The following is a 19,361-nucleotide window of genomic DNA, read 5'->3' on the forward strand; positions in this document are numbered from 1 at the left end:
AAGGAAAGTCCCGGCATGAACCTCCAGACCCAGATATTTGGAAGATGTTGTACTTTGTTTTGGTAGCCACTCATAACAACAACTCAGGCATCCACCTGGGAGAGAAGATCTGAGCCCTGGATTCTAGGTCATTGATCCAGTATTGACACCAGATCAGGTACTGACGTCTGTCTTGTCTCCACCAGGAAGGGACACAAATGTGTTGGTGTACATAAAGAGAAGACTGGCCATGTGCTCCAGGAAGCTCGGCCGAACCAGAGAGGCAGTCAAAATGATGAGAGATGTAAGTACAGCTGCGCGCACACACACACACACACACACACACACACACACACACACACACACACACACACACACACACGCGCACTGTTTGATTTTCTAACAGCATGAAAGTTTAAACCTCCGAACACCACGTTGACTCGAATGCTAAAGTTGTGTTTGCTAATTAAAAGCTGTGTGTGTGTGTGCATGTGTGCGAGAACGAACGTGTGTGTGTGTGTGTGTGTGTGTGTCGCCCCCCCTCTCCTGGTATTACATGTAACAACAGCTGTGTGTTTTCCAGTTAATGAAGGAGTTCCCTCTCCTCAGTATGTTCAACATCCACGAGAACCTGCTGGAGTCACTGCTGGAGCTCCAGAACTACGCCGACGTCCAGGCCGTTCTGGCCAAGTATGACGGTGAGCAGCCTGTGTGCGCACCCACACACACACACACACGCACACACGCACACACGCACACACACATGCTTCCATACAAGCAAACATCAGGCTTCCATCCGAAGTCACCTGCCTGTTTATTAGATAATAAAGCAGTCTCTCAGCCATAAATGCAAAGGTGCCCGTGGTCGTTTTCATTTAACAAGGCAGTTTGTTTTAATTAGCCGTGGTGCCAAAACGCGTCGGGTCGTTGATCCGCGGCAGATTGACGGCGAGCCCTGCTTTTGATACCATTTCTTGCAACATATATACTGTAATCCCTCGTTTATCGACGGGGTTATGTTACAGTGCCAGCCGCGATAAACAAAAACCTGCGACGCAGCAGCCGACAGCAGGGATGCTTCTCCTTTGTTTCAACATGTCAAGTTGCACCTTTCCTATGATGGTTGGCGTCTCCCTTCGTCGCTTAGGTTCAGTTCCAGATACCTTAGAAGGCGCAGGAGGTTTGGGCGTCACATTGGGGGTTGAAGTAAATTAAAAACTTCCACAGATATTTCACACAAACATAACATCCCCGGAGTAACATCCTCGGAGTAGCCATCGCCGATCGATGTCACTCAGAGAATGACACTTCTGTCACTGGGCCAATCAGAGCCCAGTATACAGAACACCATGCTCTGGTTGGTTGTCATCCATAAAATGCTTATTTTACCATTGTAATCATTGAAATTTAGGTTTGTAGGCGTAGCTGTTCTAATAAAATAAAGGATTGTTAGCCAGCAACTCTTGTTACTTTATAAAGATACATTTAGAGTTGAAGATATTATCTCTATTTGACTGAGCTAGATGTTTTTTTTTGTTTTTTTTTTATGTTTTGCTTGCTAGTGAGGAAATAAGTGACCTATAAAGAATATTGTATAATGTGTATCTTCTCATGAGGTTTTGTAAGAATGTGTGTGACTCTGTCAAGGAACCTGTTCTAATAAATGTTCAAAAAAAATAAAAATACATTTATTCCACAAAACCATGGTTTATACCATGGTATAGGCAAAATATGCGCTATAAAAGTTAAAAAATCCACAATACAGTGAGAATGGGAAAGGTGAACTGCAATATTGTGAGGGACTATATATATATATATATATATATATATATATATATATATATATATATATATATATTATTTATTTATTTTTTTTAATGTTTGGGGAAAAAAAAGATTACCAAAGAAGTCCTGAAATTTAATCTCGTGACAGTTGAATGCCGCCACCGCCACCTCGCTCTAACGCCGCCGGCGTCCCTTTGTGTCTCCACAGATATTAGCTTACCCAAATCCGCCACGATATGCTACACAGCAGCCCTGCTGAAAGCCAGGGCGGTGTCCGACAAGTGAGTATCACCTCTCCCCGGCTACAATGGCGGTGGGTGGGTGTCGGTGCGGCGGGTCAATCCTCGCTGCCTTTCAGAGATGAAGATCTCCCCCGGGGCGGTGAGGGTCCAGCAGAGGTGCAGGTTTTCGCAGGGTTCGCTCGAATGCGCCGAGAAACGCCTCCGGTGGGAAATCTCCTCGCCGACCTCCCCGGCAATTAGCCGGCGCGACGGCCACTCGTAGCGGAGGGACCTTTGAGTCACATCTGAAGACTCAAGGTCGCTCGAACGAAGCTCCGGGCCCTGCGGTCACAGCAGGCGACGCCCGGCTTTTCACGTCACGCTCTGCTGCCATTACTCAGTTGTGATACTCGCCGCCCCCAACCTGCGATGCGATTGGCTCTCGTACCTCGGGGTTTTCTCGGCGGACGGCCGAAGACAATTGTGAAATTCCCAGTTATCGGGGTCTGGATTTCGAACAGGTGCAGCGCTTGTAGACCTGCAGAGCAGACCCAGGACGGTGTCCAAGGGGTCCCGGTGTATTTCCGGAAGCATCCTGAGCCCCCGAACCCCAAAGCCACCCCTGTGTCACACCTTCATTTTTATTCTAAGGTTGAATATTATTGGAGGAGTTTAAGTTTAAGCGCATCGTCACATCATAGAATCAGATAAAAGAAAGGGACTCCCTCCTTCCTGTTGCTTTGCTAAGAACACGTAAGATGTAAGGGATTTATGACATGTTGCAAGAGAGCTGACTGTGTGTGTGTGTGTGTGTGTGTGTGTGTAGGTTCTCTCCAGAGGCGGCATCCAGGCGAGGGCTGAGCACAGCAGAGATGAACGCAGTAGAAGCAATCCACAGAGCGGTGGAGTTCAACCCCCACGTTCCCAAAGTAAGCGCCATCAGCTCCTGAACTGTGAACCCCAACGTCTGCAGGTTCACTGAGGTCTCCAGGCTGGAGATCATCCAGAGGGATCTTCAGCCGTCCCTGGTCTTCCTCCTTTAGTTCTGAATTAAAATGATTTATCAGTAAATATTTCTTCCACCTTTTTAATCATTAAACTTTTGTATCCCAGTAATTGGACTTCAGGTTTTTTTTTAATTGTTTTCATCCAATCCTTTCATTTTTTGCTCTCTTAATTTTTTTCATCTCAATTAAGACTTGTGTTTAATTCCCCGAGATGTTTAAACGTAATATGATTTGGAATTTAAATGTCTAATTCATTTTTAATTTTATTTTAGATATATATATATATTTTTTTTACAGCTTGCATGTTTTTAAAGCAGTAGCGACTCACCGGGGAAAACAAGAGTGAAATAAATCCATCTGATTCAGTTCAGGTGTGAAAATCTGCTGCTGTAAAAATTATATAAAATAAAATAACACAACATGGAATTTATATAATAAAATGTATATCAAAAAATAAAATTATTTATCAAAAAAATAGGAAAATTGATTTAAAGATCATAGGTTATGGGAAGATTATGTTATCTAATTTAAGATATGTTCTCCCGGTTCTTCTCAGTATCTGCTGGAGATGAAGAGCCTGATCCTTCCTCCGGAGCACATCCTGAAGAGGGGTGACAGCGAGGCCATCGCCTACGCCTTCTTCCATCTGCAGCACTGGAAGCGGGTGGAGGGGGCACTCAACCTGCTGCACTGCACCTGGGAAGGCAGTGAGTACACACACACACACACACACACACACACACACACACGAAGAAACACCCTCCAGGCTGAGCCATCAGATGTTCCTACAGCCTCTTGCAGATCATGAAAAGTGTCCACAGCTTTGTGTGTGTGTGTGTGTGTGTGTGTGTGTGTGTGTGTGTGTGTGTGTGTGTGTGTGTGTGTGTGTTTTGCAGCGTTCAGAATGATCCCCTATCCCTTGGAGAAGGGTCACCTGTTCTACCCCTACCCCATCTGCACAGAGACGGCAGACAGAGAGCTGCTACCCAGTAAGAGATGCACCACACACACACACACACACACACACACACACACACACACGGTAGGATTGACCCCTCAATGATCTAGTCATCAATAAAAAACTTTGAAGTTGAGTGGGAAGTAGCATTTCAACTTCAGTGACAAACCAGGAAGTGTCCAGAAAAAGGCGACGAGACTTGACAATCTGCGCGGGCCTTTAAGCTCGACCCATGGCCCCTCTGGGCACTTCCTGTTTGACCTTTGACCTTCAACCGCTGCGTGTGTTGGTGTGTTCACTTCAGCGGCTCTGACACACTCCTGTTAGGTGTGTGTGCGTTCACCTTATCGTCACTATCTGATCAGTGATCTATCGATCAGAGATTCGATCAGTGACCACCAGCCATCTGGTTGAAGGTCGATGCACATATTGCATCCTCAATTAATATTGTGTGTGTGTGTGTGTGTGTGTGTGTGTGTGTGTGCGTGTGTGTGTGTGTACGTGCGTGTCTGACATGGAAGCAGTGTTCCACGAGGTGTCAGTCTACCCCAAGAAGGAGCTGCCGTTCTTCATCCTCTTCACCGCCGGCCTCTGCTCCTTCACCGCCATGTTGGCTCTGCTCACACACCAGTTTCCTGAGCTCATGGGAGTGTTTGCTAAAGCTGTGAGTTTGCACGCACACACACACGCAGACTCTCTCACACACACAGCAGCTTCACTTTAAGCAAAATGCCTTTTTCAATGTTTTCTTAAACCCCTTTCAAAATAATTGTGGCCAGTCATCAATCAATATATTGACTGCTTGATTATTTCTCCTCTTATAATTATTACTGATAGTGCCATTGTAGAGTGTCAGGAAAGTGCTTCCAGCCCTGGGATCTCGCTTTACATCCTGGTGGTGCGACATGAGACCAACTACTCAAGGCAGGCAGGCTAACACTTCCAATAGGCAGCCATTCATTGTGCTAAGCTAACCCGCGGAAGGCAAGGAAGTTCTGGCCAGGAAGATTTGCTTAGGAGACACAAACCTATTCATTAGTGTGTGTGTGTGTGTGTGTGTGTGTGTGTGTGTGTGTTATGGCATCCCAGCCTGACACGCCTCCACCTCGCCTACATGGGTGTTCAGTCAATATATGGATGGATTATTGGCTGAAGATTACATCATAAAACTACATTTCCCAGATGTACGGTTAAGACGTTGTCTTTTTGCAACACGGAGAATCATCTCTTCTCCTGTCAGAGTGTGTTTCTACCTTTGGCCTCTAGAGGGCAGCAGAGCTCAGCGTTGCGTTTCCTGACCGCCCTTCCCTCTGCTCTCAGTTCCTCAGCACGCTGTTCGCCCCCCTGAACTTCATCATGGAGAAGGTGGAGAGCATCCTGCCGTCCAGCTTCTGGCACCAGCTCACACGCATATGACCGCCGCCCACCGGACCCAGGACCGGGACCCCGGGGAGCAGGACCCCCCCCTCCGTCCCCGCGGGGGACATCGGGACCCGGAGCTCCGCGGTGGACGGGCTTTGGTGTCAAAGTGAACGGACTGAAGAAAAAAAGGCAAACTGATGGAAAAATCTGTTTTGACTTTATTTGATATGTTTGCTTTTTTTTGGGGGGGTGGGAGGGGGCGGTAATTTAAATCTGTTCTTTTGTTGTACAAAACGAGGTGATCGGTCGCCGTCTTTGGAGGGGAAAAAAATACAATAAAGGACTTTTTGTGTATCGCTGCACGCCAGCCTCCCCCCCCATGCCGTTTTCATTGTGGTAGTGTCGAGAGAAACAGCGTCGCCATGACAGACTCTCCTGGAGCTTCCTGGCACTTCCTGATCCTCCACCAATCAGCTTCCATGACCTTCACTCCCCCGACTTCCAAAGTAAATGACATCAATCCATCGATTTCCTCACGCTTATCCAGGATCGGGTGACAGCGGTCGACATTGTCCCTCCAGCGTGTCCTGGGTCTTCCCTGGGGCCTCCTCCCTGGTTGGACATGCCTGGAGCACCTCATCAGGGAGGCGTCCTGACCAGATGCCCGAGCCACCAGAGACCCCAATCTGAGCCCCTCCAGGATGGCCAAACTCCTCACTCTCTCTCTGAGGGAGAGTTCGGATGCCCTGCAAAGAAAGCTCATTTTAGACATTTGGATCCACGACCTTGTTCTTGCGGTCATGACCCAAGACCCCAAAATGCTTGAGGCAGGACCTCCTCCCCGACCCGGAGTGGGCACTCCAGCCCTTTCTGGCTGAGAGCCTTGGTCTTAGATTGGGAGGTCTTCATTCCAGCAGCTTCGCATTTGGATGAGAACCACTCCAGCAAGAGCTAGGATTCATGGTCCAGTGAAGCCAACAGAACCACATCAACCAAAAAGCAAAGATCCAACCCTGAGGGCACCAAACCAGATCCCCTCAACACCCTGACTGCAACTAGAAATTCTGTTCATAAACGTTATGAATGGAATCGGTAACAAAGGGCAGCCCTGGTGGAGTCCAACCCTCTCCTGATACGAGTCCACCTTACAATCGGCAATGCTCTGACACCGAGCATACAAGGACCAAACAGCCTGTATTACGGACTTGGGTTCGCCATACTCCTGGACAACCTCCCAAAGGACTCCCTGCGGGACACAGTGAAATGCCATCTCCAGGTCCACCTGCAAAACACATGTAGACTTGTTGGGCAAACTCCCATGTGCCCTCAAGAACCCTGCCAAAGGTGTAATGCTGGTCCTCTGCTCCTCCTGACCCATCGGACCCTCCTCGCCAGCATCCCCGAGTTGACTTTTTCTGGGAGGTTGAGTGTGATCCCCCTGCAGTTGGAGCACACCCTCCACCACACTGGTCTACCAGTCGAGGCACTGGTAGACCGCCGCCCTGCCTGCTGCAGAGGCGTGTCAGCCAGGACCTCCCCACCACATCCAGAGCCTTTAGGAACCCAGAGGGGATCTCCAAGGAGCTTTCTGACTTCCTCTGTAAATTCAGCCCTAGAAAAATGAGACCCCTGACTCTGCCTTCACATTGGAAGGAGTGTTGTTGGGACTGAGGAGACTTTGGAATCCTTCCTGACATCCAAAATGTCCTGAGTCAAGTTCAGCAAGTCGCCATCGCCACTGTACACAGTGTTGATGGCCCCCAGATGTTGAACTAGTGTCTCCTTGGCGCCTTCTGAAAGTCTTTCCCCATGGCCTCACCGAACTCCTCACATGCCTGAGTTTTTGCCTTGGCAACCACCACCTCTGCATGGTGCTTGGCCTGTCAGTGCCTGTCGGCTCCCTCTGGAAGTCCAGTTACCGCTCCGGTTCAGATCGTCCAAATCACGCCTTTCCAGGTTTTGCTGTCGCCACCCATGTGAGTGTTGGAAGTCCCCTAGTAGGAAAAGAGAGTCCCCAACTGGAGTGCTCTCTAGCAGCCCCTCTAGGGACCCAAAAAGGGGTGGGTAGTCTAAACTGCTGTTGGGTGCACAGGCACAGACATCAGTCAGATTCCTAAATTGGTCCTTGAAAGTCAACTGATGCCCAAAAAATTTAACCCGTGACTTCATTTTCAGGAAGAAAATTGAGTCCAGCGCAGCAGAGGCGGCTGGAGAGATGCATGCAAGCAAGTCATAACGTGGGGAGGACAGTGTCGGGATGACGCAGCGGAGATGAAGATGAGGTTCCTCTTTGGTAGCGAGGATGGAGAGGATCAGGAACAAGTCCATCAGAGGGAAGCCACGGGTTAAATGTTTTGAAGATAAGTCAGAGGAGGGTGGGTGAGGATCTTGGTAAAAGGACAATGAGCTTGAAGGAGGTCAAGAGGAAAATCAGTGAGGAGAGTTGGATGGAGGCAGGTGATTGGCTGTGGCGACCCCTGAAGGAAGCAGCCCAAAGGAAGAGAAGAAAGAAGTTGACGTCTTTGGGAACAATAAAGTTGTTGAAATTTGGAAGTAGCCAATTGTTAATCATTATTTATGCTCGAAGCTATGACTCATCATAAATCAACCTGCCAAAAAACTGTTCTCAGAGGCCAGGTAATGCTGAAGTCAATAAACCAACCTACCAGTACTGATTTACTCACCAACCTGGCAACCTGATTACAATCAAGGGCTTATTAGGCCTGAATTATGCGCTAAAATGTAGCAAAGATTGTAATCAGAGCAAGATTGCTGATTTAATCGCCAACCTGGCAACCTGATTACAATCAAGGGCTTATTAAGCCTGAATTATGCGCTAAAATGTAGCAAAGATTGTAATCAGAGCAGGATTGCTGATTTAATCGCCAACCTGGCAACCTGATTACAATCAAGGGTTTATTAAGCCTGAATTATGCGCTAAAACTTAGCAAAGATTGTCATCAGAGCAGGATTGCTGATTTAATCGCCAACCTGGCAACCTGATTACAATCAAGGGCTTATTAAGCCTGAATTATGCGCTAAAATTTAGCAAAGATTGTAATCAGAGCAGGATTGCTGATTTAATCGCCAACCTGGCAACCTGATTACAATCAAGGGTTTATTAAGCCTGAATTATGCGCTAAAACTTAGCAAAGATTGTCATCAGAGCAGGATTGCTGATTTAATCGCCAACCTGGCAACCTGATTACAATCAAGGGCTTATTAAGCCTGAATTATGCGCTAAAATTTAGCAAAGATTGTAATCAGAGCAGGATTGCTGATTTAATCGCCAACCTGGCAACCTGATTACAATCAAGGGCTTATTAAGCCTGAATTATGCGCTAAAACTTAGCAAAGATTGTCATCAGAGCAGGATTGCTGATTTAATCACCAACCTGGCAACCTGATTACAATCAAGGGCTTATTAAGCCTGAATTATGCGCTAAAATTTAGCAAAGATTGTAATCAGAGCAGGATTGCTGATTTAATCGCCAACCTGGCAACCTGATTACAATCAAGGGCTTATTAAGCCTGAATTATGCGCTAAAACTTAGCAAAGATTGTCATCAGAGCAGGATTGCTGATTTAATCACCAACCTGGCAACCTGATTACAATCAAGGGCTTATTAAGCCTGAATTATGCGCTAAAATTTAACAAAGATTGTAATCAGCCAATAATACTGATTTACTCACCAACCTGGCAACCCAGGTAAGTAAAAAAAAAATGAGGCAACTTTTTTTTAACAAAGGAGTTTTATTGATCACATTGGTTAAAGAAACAGCCTGATCATTGTCAGAACTCCCAATTTGGCTGCTACCATAGCAACAGGTGCAGACAAACCCTTCTGGCATTCGCTCACCTGCCAACAACAGTTAATCCTGCATGTTGATGGGTCAAAGAGGAGTAAGTGACAAGAACTTGAATTTGGAAGTGATTTTTTTTCTGCCATGATGTAAAGATGGAGGACGGAGGTGAATCAGGGTGGAAGTGATGATGAACAGCTGCGCTTGTGACTTGGTTTATTTTAAATCCATTCCAGAAATGTAAGTCTGACGCGCTGCTGAGGGTCCAGAGTGGAATCCAAGGCCTTGGATTTTCTCAGATTCGGATTTCGGCTGCTGCTGGATTGCATCCGAATGGTGCAGTCAGACGGTTTGAATGAAACATTTGTCAATGTCTATATTCGGCTTAAAAACATTTTTTTCTGCTTAAACTCTTCCAAAAAGCCTTTTTTTCCTCAACCTAGGCAAAACCTTGATTAAAAAAACTTGCATTTTCTGTCCCATTTTACTTGAGTCAGTTCGTATCTGGCAACCCGGCGACACAGATTTACACAGTCTCAGACTGACTACACAGGAAGTGAGCATCGTTACCATGGAGATTTTTTTCGTCCAAAAAGCAAATACTTTCTCACGGAGAGGACATTTGGACCACGCCGCAAAAGGGAAAAAAGTCAGAGGAGGGCTCAGAGGAGTAAGGGGAGGTTACCAAGGCGACCAGGAGGTACATAGTTCATCCCTAGTCTGTCTCCAAGGCGACACGTGATGTGTGACGTAACCGTGAAGCTGGAGAACCTCCATCTGTTTCAAACAGTTTCTGATTCAGCCTCAGGTTGTAGGGAGGAGATGGGGGGGGTCACGTCTGGCTCTTGCAAGTGTGCACGTCCAGCTGGCGGTGGCAGTCGCGGCAGTGCACGGCGCAGCACCAGTGGAACTTGCACTCGCACTTGACGGTGCGGCTGACGCGCGCCGTGTCGTATCCACGGCCGCAGCACATCACCTCGCAGCCATCCACGCCGCGGGACGTCCGGTTGCACGTCCGCCCACTGGTGCCCACCGACCCTGCAGAGACATCGACATTATGGGATGGAAGAAAGATGACAGTGTTCCTGCTGAAAATGTAAAAAAAAGTTAACATTTTTTTTAAAGTATATATATATATATATATATATATGTATATATAAAATCAAAAAAAAAAAAAAAACAAAAAAAAAAACGGGTGCAGTACCGACTCTGTCCACCTGGTGTCGCTGTCGCGCTCCAGACGTACAGTATGACATTTACAGGAATGTGATTGCGTGTTTCTGATTGGCTGCTGGAAAAAGAGGCGGCGGAGGGAGCGAGGGATGATGAAGGTCGGGTGGAGGAGAGATGAGAGGCTGATGATAGGAGCTATCAAGCGGCAGGATCTGCTCTTCATCAGCTGTTCATTTTAACAGGAGACACACACACACACACACAGTCCAGACGAGAGGCCGCAGCTGGAGGTTTTCCTCAGGTTTAAGATCTAATTCTCCTCTCATGGGGAAGCCAAAGGTCGCTTCAGAGCAGGAGGACAGGTGACTTTCTCGCCTGACGGACGAGGCAGCGCGAAGGCCAGCAGGGTCGGAGGCGACCGAGGGACGGACTGAGGCGGAGGCCTCGGACCGAGACGCTCCCGGAGCTCGAAGGGTGGAGGTCCGGGATGGGGGTTCGAGGGTCTCCGAGAGACCCTGATGTTTAGGCTCCCCTTCCTCATCCTGAAGCTCCAAAGCGTCTCCTGGCACCTCCGCCCGTCTCCCGGTCGCAGCGTCCGCAGGTGTTCCTGACGGAGAACCTCCGCGTTCCGTCGCCTGTGTAAACAAAGCTCCCGGGGGAAACGGAGGGTGGAGGGAAGCTCGTGCCGCCTTCGAGTGCCGTCTCGAAAAATAAACCCCGTTGAGGAATTCGCCGTCTGTTTACATTTGGCTCGGCCCGCCGCGTTTCGCCGCCGGTTTTGCGGCGGCGGGAGACGTGTCCGGGCATGACCCGTGGCTCCGCCCCCTCCCTGGCGCCGCCGCCCGCCTGTCATGCGAGGTATGCCGCCCCGCCAGCGGTGACATCACGCCCGCCGCCTGCTTTATTGAATTAAGATGAGAGGGCGCCGAGAGACGGGTGTAGTGCCCGAGCGTCGCCGTGGAGACCGAAACTGATTTCACACTCGGGGGGGAGTGTGTGCATGTGTGTGTGTGTGTGTGTGTGTGCGAAAAGAAACGATCAAAAGGGATTTATGGTCTCACGTCGATTTAGCGTCCCTGAACACAGCGCCGACTGCCTGTGTGTTTACTGGATGTTGGGTTTCCGTTCGTCTGCAACCCAACATCTTTGTTCGCCGTTGCCCTGACGACGGTGAACAGTCAACACACACGGCTATTTGTTTTTGTCCGGCTTGTTTTTTTCCGACAAACATCGTGAAATAAGGCATTCAGGGTCTCCAGAATGCCGGAGGAACTGAGGATTTAAAGGGTTAAAAGAGGATCCAGTTTTTTGACTGTGACTCTGTGTGTGTGTGTGTGTGTGTGTGTGTGTGTGTGTGATTTATGGCGGCGTGCGCGGCTCTAAGGTTTCAGCCCGCAGACGTGTGTGATGGCTCCTAATCTGGACGACACCCGATCGCCACGGATCTTCTGCTGCCCGAGAGGCAGCACACGCGCACACACACACACACACACACACACACACACACACACACACACACTTACCCCACACACTGTCTTGTTCTCACACGCACTCTATTGTGACCACTCTCTCGTGTGTTTGATAATTTCATTCTCACTTTGAGTAACTTGAAACGAACTTCAGGTAATCTATTATGAATGTAATTTATAATTGCAAATGTCAGTTAAAAATAATGTAATTTATAACTCAAATAGTTAAAAAATGTGATTGATTAGTATAATCATGGATTACTGATGAAATGTATAACTACATTAATCTATTACTAATGTGAAGTATAACTCATGATTTGTAAGTTTTTATAATTTTTTTGTATTTATAATTTTCAGTGAACTTATTTATAACTAATGTAATTTATGATCAATGTAATCTATCACTAAAGTTGTTTATTAATAATTAAATTAATGAGGGAGAGTAATTTATTACCAAAGTAATGTACCACTAGAGTAATTTATGGGTAATTTAATTTGTTTGATTGTAATTTAAAACTTTATAACTATAACTGATGAGTCATTTAATGTATAAATCATATAAATCATAATCAATGTAATTCATCACTAGTGTACTTCATAACTTAAGTTATTGTTACTCATAATTTACAACTAATGTACTTTCTTACAAAGTAATATATTATGAGTGTAATTTATAACTAAGGTTATTTACAAATGTTATTTACAAATACAATGATTCACGACTGTAACTGCACTACTTAACTGGTTTAATAAGAATACACTTTATTTCTTAAGTAATTCATGATTACTGTAATTTATTACTTATGCACTTTATCACTAAAGTAATTTATTACTTATCGTGTGCAGAACTACAGATCATTTTTCCAAAGTTATGCACAAGTAATCTATACTGAATGTAGTTTGCAACGACAGCAATTTATAATTAATGTTATTTATTACTATCTACCAGAGTAATTTATTACTGGTGTAATCTATAATGAGGTAAAATGTAACTTTCTTAGTAATCCATTACATTCGGTCACTCGAGTCCCCATTGGACTTCTAAGCGAGACCCTGAATTTGTTCAACGATCTCGCGTTAATCGATTTTGCGATTATGGATCTAGCGTGCGCTATCATCGTCACGGCAACCGCCGAGCAACCGAACATCTGATTGGTCCCCTGGTTCGTTCCGGCTCCGGGCCGGACCGGGGGTTTAATCTGCCGTGTCTCCTCTGCCTGCTGAAGCTCCTCCATCTCCTCCACCTCGCTCCAGCGCACCTGCGCACATTGCTGACGTGAGCAGCCATAGAAGTGTGTGTGTGTGTGTGCGAGTGTGTGTGTGTGTGCGCATATGTGTGTGAAGACAAACTCGACCAAAACTACAGACGCTGGAACCTCCTGTCTCATCATTTACAGAGAGCAATCCATCTCTTGACGTTTCGTGGAGGCCGTGGACTCCAGTCTTGGTTGGACCCGGTCCGACCCAGAACTCGCCCCGGACCCGGGTCCAGACATGAGGTCCTTCCCAGAATGTTCTGGATAACCTTCTCCATCCAGAAAGAAACTCAGTGGATTTCAAAAGCAGTAACAAGAAGCTATGGCTGCAGCAGTGAAACCAAGCAGGAGCTGGAGCAGGTCCTCTGCTGTGGCTCCTCCGCCGATCCGGACTGGGACCAGAACAAACCAGACCCGACCATACTTGACTTGACTCGACCCGACAGACCGAACCAGATTGGACCAGATCATACTTGACTTGACCGGACCAGAATAGACCAGGTCAGGCTAGACCAGATCAGATTGTTTTGACCGGACCGGACCTGACAAAATCGGACAAGACGAAACCCGACCGGACCAGATCGGACCAGACTAAACCTGTCCAGACCAGCCTGGGTAACCTCAGACATACCAGACCAGAGCAGACAAGACTAGATCGGACAGAACCAGATCAGACCATTTGGTGCCAGACCGGACCAGACATGATTAGACCATTCAAGACGAGACGACAACAAACTGGAATACCGGACGAAGACGTCAACAAGCTCATACCATCCTTGCCGTGTCCAAACCAGACACGGACTAAAAGAAGACCAAAGTGGACCAGACAAGACCGGACCAGATTGAACCTTCCATCTCAAATCCATGACAACCAGGAGAAAACTCCAGGTAGGTTCCGTCCAGAGTCGTACCTGACTCGTGGTCCCGTACGCAGTAATCTGGAGAGTCCTCAAAGTACACCAGGTCGTTCTTGCCGGGCCGCTTGAAGGCGGCGTGCGCGGCGGTGAAGCCGGTGCCGTACTGGTTGACGGTCACCTGCACGGCGCCGTTGTACCTCTTGCGCAGGTGCTCGCCGGTGCGCCTGAAGTCGGCCATGGTGAGCCAGCAGGTGCGGACGCTGCAGGAGCCACTGACGCCGTGGCACTTGCACTCCAGGTTTCTGAAGCGCTTCACCGCCTGGTGGAGGGCGAAGAAAAGCGTTATTCGGAAGTCGGTCGTTCGCATCGGTTCCCCGTCGGACCCGGTCTTCCTCACCTTCCTGCCGGCCCGGTTGTTGTGCAGGTTCATGAGGGCGCGGGCGTCCCTCTCTTTCCTCTCCCTGGCGTCCACGAAGGCCTGGCTGAAGCGCACGGCGTGCTCCACGTGGTCGCTGCAGCCGCCCCAGGCGAACGAGCCCCTGGCGTCGCGCGATGAGCCCTTCTTGGTGGGGTCGCAGGAGCAGGAGTCCAGCTCCCCCTGGCTGCAGGCGCGGGCCAGCGCGTACACGACGCCCGCCGAGGAGATGGCGTACACGAAGGCCACCTCGCGGCTTCCTGCCAGGGATGACCAAGAGGCGGACAACCGGTGTCACCGAAGGTAAACATCTGGAACAAAGCTGCGCGTTGTCTCACGTTCCCCCCTCTTCCACGTCGAATAGTCCAGAGTGCCGTCACATCAAACGGTCGCCGATGGAGATCAAACGCCCCCGGCCTTTGATCTCCCGATGGCGTCACCGTAAACAAACCGAAATAAAAGAAACAGGCTTCAAAGGGGCCGGCGCCCTCGCCGCCGTGCTTGTCGTGTCCCGCCAAAGGCCAGGAGATGCCGAGCCAGCAGCGCCCGGAGGCGGCGGCCTTATCAGCCCCCGGCACGCCACCCATCAAAGGTGGAGGAGGGCCAGAAGCTTCAGGCAGACACGCCGCTCCAGGGTTCCACCGAGATACGGGACTTTGATGAGGAACAATCCGTTAAAAATCGATGGTCCGGATAAAAGCTTTCGCTCGAATCCGAAGGGGGGGGGGGGGGGGGGGGGGGTCGCTTATTCTCTTTCAAGTCGGTTCTTCATCGTCAGAGGTGAAGCTCCATGGTAACAACGCGGCAGAGCAGCTCTACATATTTGTGCCTCGAGGGAACCCAGGCGGGAGACCATGGAGAACCAAACAAGAAGAACATGGAGAGAACCCAGGCAAGAGAACGGAAAGAAACCCAGGCAGTAGGATGTACAGAGAACCTCACAAGAAGAACAGGGAAAGAACCAAGGCAGGAGGACATGGAGAACCCACAGAGAAGCCAGTCCTCCAGTGGAACCCTGCTGTTGCAGGTTCATGACCTCTGACCCCTGCGGTAAATACCTGAAGTATAAAAGGGTACACAGAGTACTTCTAGTAGTTTCAGTACCACAAGTACATTTTGCATCTTGCAGATGAACTCCAGTCTGTCACACACACACACACACACACACACACACACGCAGAGGCAGAGGCAGCGATGTTACCTTGCATGCATGCATGCGTGTGTGTGTGTGTGTGTGTGTGTGTGTGTCCAGCGAGCCTAACGAGGTGAACAATGAGAACGCTGAGGGAAGTGGACACCACGGAGGAGGGGGTGGAGAAGAAGCGGTGTGTAATCGCTTGAAATTAGCCCGCTGACATTGACAATAAGGAGCTTCAGGCGGTGGTGGCGGCGGCGGCGGCGGCGGCGTGGTGTGACTTGGCCGGCTGGGAGGTCCGAATACCACGCGGCTCATTAGAGGCCTCGACATGAGACAGGCTTAAGCCGAAGGATCCGGACCGGCAGGTTAAACCTCGAGGGCATGGGAGAAGAACGTCCACGGAGGAGAGGCGCTCTGTCATCATCTTCAAACAGGGAACTATTTCTTCTGGACTCTTCCCAACCTCGATTATTTTTTTTTTTATAAATTTAAATCCACTTCTAAATCCCATCAAAAGAGGGCGGAGCCACGGAAGCCAATTTGTCACTTGTTACCCTAGCCACCGCTAACATCGGTTAACACCTGGTCGGGTTTGAACGCAAGGCCTGAACGGCAAGTCAAAGCTAACACTTTCCATAGGTGACCATTCATTGAGCTAAGCTAACTAGCTAGAATGACTATCCTCTAGGCTCAGTGTCAAAGCTGATGGTGAATCGCTTGGAAACTTAGCATACTAGCCGCCACCAGCTGACGCTAAATCCCAGACTGAGACACTGTGAGGAGAGCTGACGATCCGCTTCCTCTTCGCGGCGTGATTTACACAAAACCGTTAAAAGCGAGACGGCGTCTGGAATGTGATCCAAAAGCTGAACCCAATTTGGAAAAGACAGAAATAAAAAAAAAAAAAAAAAAAAAATCCCCGATTTTTTTTTTTTCATCCTGAGGTTAGCGGGTGTGTCCTTACATTCTCGACGGCACACAATGACCTGGAAACACGACCCGGCCTATCCCGTGTGCAGGCGCGCGGCGTTCAGGGGAGTTTCGGGGGCCCTGAAGGCATCGCTCGGCGAACACGATGCTCCACCGGTGCTCCGATACCAGCTCCTGGAGCCCGGGACGGGGGAACACGGTGGCCGGCAGGGGGTGTGAGTCGGTCACCTCTCTGAAATGGACGTTTGACCTCGTTTTTTTTCCCGCGGTTAAAGGGGAGGAAACAGCAAACCGGCCAACTTTACTTTCCAGGGGTTCAGCGAAGCCATCGCCGGCCTGACGGGCACCGCAGACGTTCCCCGACGCCGTGGGAACTGAGAACCGAGACAATTTCCCGCTAAAACAAACATCGAAACGTGAACCGGTTGGGTTTTTAGTCAATCGTTTGAGTGAAAATAGAGAGTAAAATCAGGTGTGTTGTCGGGGAGAGACGGTCGCCGTCGACGACCCCTCGCTCACCTCGCAGCAGCAGGCGTCCGAACACACTATGGTCGCGGCCCGCCGTGTTGCAGTTCCAGCGGTGGTCGCGGAACTGGTGCTGGCATTCGGAGATCCAGTCCCGGACGCCGGCGCCGATGGCCCGCATCACCTCGGGGTGCTGGCGGCACAGCTGGCGCTGGCGGCTCACCAGGCCCGGCACGTTGTCGCACATCACCCGCGAGCCCAGCGTGCCCATGTACCTGCGCAGACAGGAAGCAGAACAAGAGGGGGTAAGATGATGTCGCGCTCATATCTATTAGACTTTTGGAGGGTGTGATTCCAAACCGCGTGAGAGGAATCTGACAGCCTCGGACGCAGGAGTTGGATTAAGAAAAAAAAAAAAAAAAGGTGGAAGACTGTAAATTTTCTTTATATTTCCTGTGTATCTTGTATTTGCAAGTGTTATTTGCAGTCCCTATGTCCTCTATTGTAAGTCGCTTTGGATAAAAGCGTCTGCCAAATGTGATGTAATGTAATGTAATGTAATGTAATGTAATGTAATGTAATGTAAAGACTGGAAGTGACCAGACTGTCAAAATATACAGTTAGGAGCTCAGGACATTTTTTTTATTTTTTTTTAAATGGAAGTCCCGGGAGACACAGGTGTAAACAAACTGCGGGTTTATTTTGTCCCACGGAAGAACACCTTTTTTTTCTCCCCCGGTTTTACATTGACAGAAACAGAATGAAGGCGAGATTAGAAAGGAGGTGGAGGATGAGGAGGGTGGAGGGGAAGATCTTACCACCAGGACGCATCCACCTCGGCGGAGAGCCAGCAGATCCATAGCGACAAATACAAACATAATCCGCTTGGCAGGAAGTTCATATTATAACCTGAGCTTTAGGGATCTGGCCGGAGCATCTTCGACGGAATTATTATAATCTATAATAATCCCGTGTGGTTCCGTGGAGGAGGATGAAGAGGAGGAGGGATGAGGAAGCAACAAAAAAAGCGCGATGGTGGTGATAGTCCGGTTTGAGGGAGTGACAGGCAGATGGGGAGCGATCAGGTTTAAATTGCTCCTCGGGAGGAGGAGGAGGGAGAAGAGGAGGAGGAAGAAGAAGAAGAGGAGGAAGAGTCGCTGCTCAGGAATGAGCCGCGGAGGAGAATGTGTCCGGGCTGGTCCCACGCCAGACAGCCTTGGCCCACGTCCAGACCGGAGGAGACGCGCACACGCACACGCACAGCCAGGGGGTTGGGGTGTCAAAGGTGAACACCCCCTTTTTCCTAAAATCGACATAACGCCGCTTATCCTTTAATTGGTTTTTACTTATTTTTTGAACTCTCGCGAGATTTAATGGGACCGCGATGTTAATTAAAAAAAAAATCACACCCCGCGATCATGGCGGCTGTAGGGTTTGTATTTAGCATCACAATAACCGCATTTTGAATGAAAACACGCATAGTAATTTTCTTTAACGGCTGCTTTTCTAACTCTCTTCATTTTCATTATCAAGCTCATGTTGTTGTCTGCTCACTGAAGCTTAAAACAATTTAGTTCACCAATTTGCTAATGCTTTTCCTTTTTTGCTCTCTTTACAATTACTGCAATTTTTTTTGTTTTGTTTTTTAACGTGATTTCTCCTGGGATAACTTCATTTTCTTCCCCGCGAGCTGTCTGAAAAATTAATTTGCAATAAACAGCCAGTTGAGCAAACAGAACCCGATACAGTCCAAATGATTAGATTAGAAGATTCATTTTAAAAAATATCAAGATCATCTTCACTTCCGACCAAACAACATGTTTTATATTTGTTCAGGGCGGGATCCCCGGCTCCGGTACCTGGATTCCCACCGGGGTGGATCATCTGCCGCTCGGGCGCCAAATACCCAAGAGGCCCCTGTGTCGCTCCTCGATTTGCGGCCTTTCCCAGTGCAGACTCACTAATAGCTCAGGAATGACGGCGCGGGGGGGAGGAAGAGGTGGAGGAAGCAGAAAAAGGGAAAAGAAGAAAAACATTTTAGGCAGTGATTCTCCCAACGTGGCACCTAAAGGTGACGCGTCCATCTGAATGGGATTATCAGACCGGGGGCCCGTTTGAAGTCCGCAACCGCTGTCACATGCCGTTTCCTCCATCCTTGATCTGGACGTCCGCGGATCCTGACCACAAGATTAACGGGCACATTTTTTTTCTTCCCTCCAGCCCGACTCGACCACCCCACCGCCACATTGATCCCCGTGGAAGAAGAAGAAGAAGAAGCCTAAAACAAGGAGCTGAGCTTTGCGTGTGATCACAGTTGTAATAAGCCAGTAATCTACATCAGATGTGATGAGAGGATGTGGGAAGGAGGTCATGTGACCTGTAGAGGACGTTCATACCATTTCATAATCTGCCTGGGATTAACGGGACAGTAAGCTTTTTCTTCTTTCTTTTTTTAATCAGGGAAACTCAAGATAACTGAAGGGATGAGCGCCGTGTTTTTGCAAGGATGGTGAGTTTCCTTACTTAGAGTTCAAGGTGAGAA

At 48.6% G+C, this 19,361-nt stretch overlaps 2 protein-coding genes across 10 annotated transcripts in view; one reads left to right on the top strand and one right to left on the bottom strand.

Annotated features, from left to right (window-relative positions):
- Positions 1-5,576, top strand: part of LOC147232438 (suppressor of tumorigenicity 7 protein homolog) — a 32,754-nt gene extending 27,178 nt beyond the window's left edge. For 6 of the 9 annotated variants that reach the window (XM_086149281.1, XM_086149279.1, XM_086149280.1 and 3 more), the window contains 8 exons: positions 186-283; positions 548-677; positions 1,973-2,045; positions 2,812-2,914; positions 3,549-3,699; positions 3,889-3,981; positions 4,472-4,614; positions 5,271-5,575. In XM_086149281.1, coding sequence (XP_086005407.1) covers positions 186-283; positions 548-677; positions 1,973-2,045; positions 2,812-2,914; positions 3,549-3,699; positions 3,889-3,981; positions 4,472-4,614; positions 5,271-5,366 — 887 coding nt within the window. In that variant the 3' untranslated portion in view covers positions 5,367-5,575. Of the gene's footprint in view, positions 1-185; positions 284-547; positions 678-1,972; positions 2,046-2,811; positions 2,915-3,548; positions 3,700-3,888; positions 3,982-4,471; positions 4,615-5,270 lie in introns of all 9 variants that reach the window. The other 3 variants (XM_086149276.1, XM_086149278.1, XM_086149277.1) reach the window with 3 other exon arrangements.
- A 4,163-nt stretch (positions 5,577-9,739) lies between these two features.
- Positions 9,740-17,854, bottom strand: wnt2 (wingless-type MMTV integration site family member 2). The gene is made up of 5 exons (XM_086148769.1): positions 17,638-17,854; positions 16,874-17,094; positions 14,269-14,546; positions 13,926-14,190; positions 9,740-10,154 (listed from the first exon to the last, which is right to left on the bottom strand). Exons 1-5 carry the CDS (start codon positions 17,718-17,720, stop codon positions 9,949-9,951), a joined length of 1,053 nt encoding a protein of 350 aa, XP_086004895.1. The 5' UTR covers positions 17,721-17,854; the 3' UTR covers positions 9,740-9,948.
- Between the last annotated feature and the right edge of the window lie 1,507 nt (positions 17,855-19,361).

Source organism: Fistularia commersonii, chromosome 7 (assembly GCF_037954325.1).
Source record: "Fistularia commersonii isolate RoL2024-O1a breed Wild chromosome 7, RoL_Fcom_v1.0, whole genome shotgun sequence".
Lineage (NCBI taxonomy): Eukaryota > Metazoa > Chordata > Actinopteri > Syngnathiformes > Fistulariidae > Fistularia > Fistularia commersonii.

Excerpts from the sequence above, each read along its gene's own strand:
- wnt2 (XM_086148769.1), bottom strand. The coding sequence starts at position 17,720 with ATGAACTTCCTGCCAAGCGGATTATGTTTGTATTTGTCGCTATGGATC. Across the intron at positions 17,095-17,637 it reads GAGGTGGATGCGTCCTGGTG|GTACATGGGCACGCTGGGCT; the intron begins GTAAGATCTTCC and ends CTGTCTGCGCAG. Across the intron at positions 10,155-13,925 it reads CGTACGGGACCACGAGTCAG|GGTCGGTGGGCACCAGTGGG; the intron begins GTACGACTCTGG and ends ATGTCTCTGCAG.